Source organism: Bison bison, unplaced genomic scaffold (genome assembly GCF_000754665.1).
Source record: "Bison bison bison isolate TAMUID 2011002044 unplaced genomic scaffold, Bison_UMD1.0 scf7180017854912, whole genome shotgun sequence".
Lineage (NCBI taxonomy): Eukaryota > Metazoa > Chordata > Mammalia > Artiodactyla > Bovidae > Bison > Bison bison.
Window position 1 is genome coordinate 8,961 of NW_011485485.1, and position 3,819 is coordinate 12,779.

Consider the following 3,819-nt stretch of genomic DNA (forward strand, 5'->3'; position numbering starts at 1 on the left):
TAGCCTTTGCCCTGCTTCATTCTGTACACCAAGGCCAAATTTACCTGTTACTCCAGGTATCTCTTGACTTCCTACTTTTGCGTTCCAATCCCTTATGACAAAAAGGATGTCTTTTTTTGTGTGTTAGTCCTAGAAATTCTTGTAGGACTTCATAGAAAACAATTGGATTAAAAATATACTGAGCATGGCCCTGCCCTCCAGAGCAAGACCGAGTGTTTGCCACAGCCGGTCTCTCCCGTCAGGATGGTTGCACAAGCCTCTTATCCTTATCTGACAGAAGGCAGACAGAAGAAGGGAGAACTACAAACCCAAAGACTCCAGAATGAAAACTCCAATCACAATACGCTAAGCAAAATGATCACACGGACCACAGCCTTGTCTAACTCAATGAAGCTCTGAGCCATGCCTTGTAGGGCCACCCAACACGAACGGGCCATGGCGGAGAGTTCGGACAAAACGTGGTCCACTGGAGAAGGGATAGCAGGCCACTCCGGTATTACTGCCTTGAGAACCCCATGAACAATATGAAAAGGCAAAAGGATAGGACACTGGAAGAAGAGCCCCCAGGTTGGAAGGTGCCCAATATGCCTGTGGGGAATAGTTCATAAAGAACGAAGAGGCTGGGCCCATGTGGAAACACGGCTCAGTTGTGGATGAGCCTGGCAGTGGAGGTAAAGTCCGATGCCGTAAAGGACAATATTGCACAGGAACCTGGGATGTTAGGTCCACGAAGCAAGGTAAATTGGATGTGGTCAAGCAGGAGATGCTAAGAGTGAACACTGACATTTTAGGAATCCCTGAACTAAAATGGACTGGAATGGGTGGCTTTGGTTCAGAATTTAATTCAGCCACCTGGAGGTGAGTCCGAGGCCCAGCTCTCTGCGAGATGGCTCCCCAACCACATCCTCATGGGAGGCTGTCCTCCTCGCTCTCCTCCATCCTGCGTCCCCTCTCTTGTCCCCAGCCTCCCTCCCCTCCCTGGAGGGGCCATGGTCTCAGCAGGGAGCTGCCTCGCTCCCTGAGGGGCATGGGGCCCAAGTCAGGCTGTGTGCAGCCAGGTGGCTCCAGGGCTGGCTCTCCAGCCCCGGGTCTCCCGGCTTCTTCCATCTTCTCGGTCTGGGGATCACTGAGACAGAACAGTGTTCCTGCTCTTAGCTTCATCCCAGGCTGGGCTCCAGGAAGGATCAGAGCTTGAAGAAGCAGGAAGCTGAGACTGCAAACTGGGTTCAGAGGGCAGAGAGCCCTGGGTCCTGAGAGAGAGAGTGAGAGAGACTTCCTGGGGGTGTGGCTCTCCGTGGGGCCCAGGGAGGGTGCTCAAGGATGTCTGGGGCACCTGTGTACACGGGTGTGTGGGTGTCTTGGTGTGTGCATGAGTAGTCTTCATACACCTGTATATGTCTGTGTATATGTGAATCTGTGCTTGTAAATATGCACAAATCTGTGTGAGTCAGCGTGTATTTGTGTGTTGCTTGTGTGCACATTTTCTACATCTCTATGGAGATGCTCGTATGTCCGTGTACATCCCTGAGTGTGTGTATCTACTCATGCTTTCTCTTTCTCCACCTCACTCTCAAGGTCACCGAATGGTGTGGCTCGTGTGTGTGTGTGTCCAGCTGCGTTCTCCATTGCAGGACAAATCCCAGGTGAAATTCTCTCTACTTCTGGGTCTTCTACTTGGGACAACTTCAGCTTTTCATCTGAGTCAGTCTCCTTGGCCTTTAGCCTTTCTGTCTTGACTCCTTCCTACAGTTTCTGGGATCAGAGTCGCAGAGCCACCTTCCTCCCTGGCCACCCCCTGTTTCAGGACCTCTGCTCGTAAAGGAGCAGGGAGTCTAGAGCGGGACTTGCAGGGGCTCCTCAGGACACCTTCGAGCCTGCAGTCGTGCCCTACTGTGACATTCTCAATGCTGTCCTTTCTGCAAGATGCAAATGATGATCGAAGGGTTGCTTCTTTTGCCGTGAGCTCACTGAGTGTTCTCGGCTAGGCATTTTCTGTGTATTATGTCCTTTAATCCTCATAATGACCCCATGAGTTATGTGTGCGGTGCATCCGTATCTCAAACGAAGAAAGTTAGTAGATGGACCAGTACCAACCCCTCAACTGCCTGACCCTAAGTTCATGCTCTTAACCACCAGGGCCTCAAGGGAGAAGCTGGGTTCTCCTGGAGTGTGTGCGGCGGGGTGTATATGGGGCCGGGTGGTGACCTCCATCAGGTTCTGTATTTGCAGGGCTCAGTGGGCAAATGTCCAGGGCCAGGGGGGAGCTGTCCGTGGTTCTGGGAAGGAAGGGGGCAGGATATGAAGGAGGGGCCCTTGGCCTTTTCCCACCAGGGACTGAAATGTCCTACGTTGAGAGCCCTTGGGAGATGACACCCTGCCTCAGTCTGGGGAGATGCCAGCGAGTGAGTCGGGGTGGTCCCTATGGAAAGAGCTGATGCTGCCAGACAAAGAGGAAGAGGGGGGCTCTGGAAGCGAAGGTGAACCCAGGGAAGAGGGACCTGCTGAGTCCATCTCAGGCTGGGATGAGGTGCCAAGGACCTTTAGCATTCTCAGGAAGAGTCCCTGCAGGCCAGACCTGCCACTTCCTGCTGGTGAGGAGCCCTGTGAACTTTAATCCTGCTCAGCTGAGTGGCCAGCGGCGGAGGCAAGGTGACAGCCTGTGTCACCGGTCATTTTCCGCCTTGGGGATCCTGGGGGTGTCACCAGAGGCTGAGGCTGGAAGATGTGTTGGGGGTAGAAGGCGAGAGTCTTGTGGAAACACAAGCTGCATTGTAATCTCCTTCCTTCAGATGTCTGTGGGGGTGGAAGGCGGGGGCTGAGCTTTGGAGACTTAAAAACCCAGCGTTCAGGTGGTTGAGTTTCTGTGAGAGGCGCTCAATTCTCGATCTCTCATCCTGCCTTGGAGGTTCCTTGGCAAATGTGCTACTGGGAAGGACTCATCCACGACTTCAACCTCAATGACCAAATCTGGTGTCCAGTAGAGGGTCAACCAGGGCCAAGTCGGGATGGGGGCCCCGATCACAGTGGGCAGGACAGGTCCTGGCTCTCAGTGGGAACTCCTCCTGACCCCAGCATGTGCTCAACTTGCTGCAGGTTCGTCTCTGTTTCTCTCTACAATCCGCTGGAGACCCGGGGACAGATGGATGTCTGGAAAAGACACGAAGGGGGACTGGGAAAAGCCAAGCATTTTTTCTTTGGTTAAATATCTTTCCTGCACATGTGCATGGGGGACCTTAGTTTCCTGGCCAGGGATTGAACCCAGTCACACACTTGGCCTTGGAAACTTGGAGTCTTAACCACTGGACCACCAGGGAAGTCCCGCCAAATGTTTAGGATCAAGATATGTGTGTGGAAGTCCTGCTCAGTCTCCGACTGTATGACCTGGGCAGGAAGACGAGCCTGGCTTTTCATCCATAGGATGGGGTGGCCACGCCTGCCCTCCTCTTGTTAGAGGCAGAGGGATACATGTGTCCCTGGGACACAGAGAATGTGAGGGTGACCATCGATGTGGGTCTCCATTTCAGCTGGCCAGCAGGTGTCCAGCATGGTCCAGCCCCTCTTTAAGGGTGGATGCCGGGCAGGCAGCAGCAGCAGCAGGCAAGGACAGGCCAACGCTGCCCACCTGCTTCCCTTCGCCCCAGGCCACAGCCCCTGTCCTTCCCTCCCGCCTCCTCAGGGGTCGCTGGATACCCTTCACTAGCTTGCCATCAGTGCCTGGAATTTGCGTCCCGGGTGGCCGGCCATCCCTGGGGCAGCGGCTGGATGTGTGACCCTGGGCACCTGAGGGGAGGTGGGAGAGGGGTGACCGACAGCAAGCCT

General features: G+C 54.3%; 1 protein-coding gene across 1 annotated transcript in view; it reads left to right on the forward strand.

Moving 5' to 3' along the window:
• The window catches only part of LOC105001364 (proteoglycan 3-like), a gene marked incomplete at its 5' end in the record, with an annotated part of 6,362 nt that extends 4,543 nt beyond the window's left edge, over positions 1-1,819 (forward strand). The window contains one exon of the mRNA XM_010857611.1: positions 1,805-1,819. Coding sequence (XP_010855913.1) covers positions 1,805-1,819 — 15 coding nt within the window. The remainder of the gene's footprint in view (positions 1-1,804) is intronic.
• Between the last annotated feature and the right edge of the window lie 2,000 nt (positions 1,820-3,819).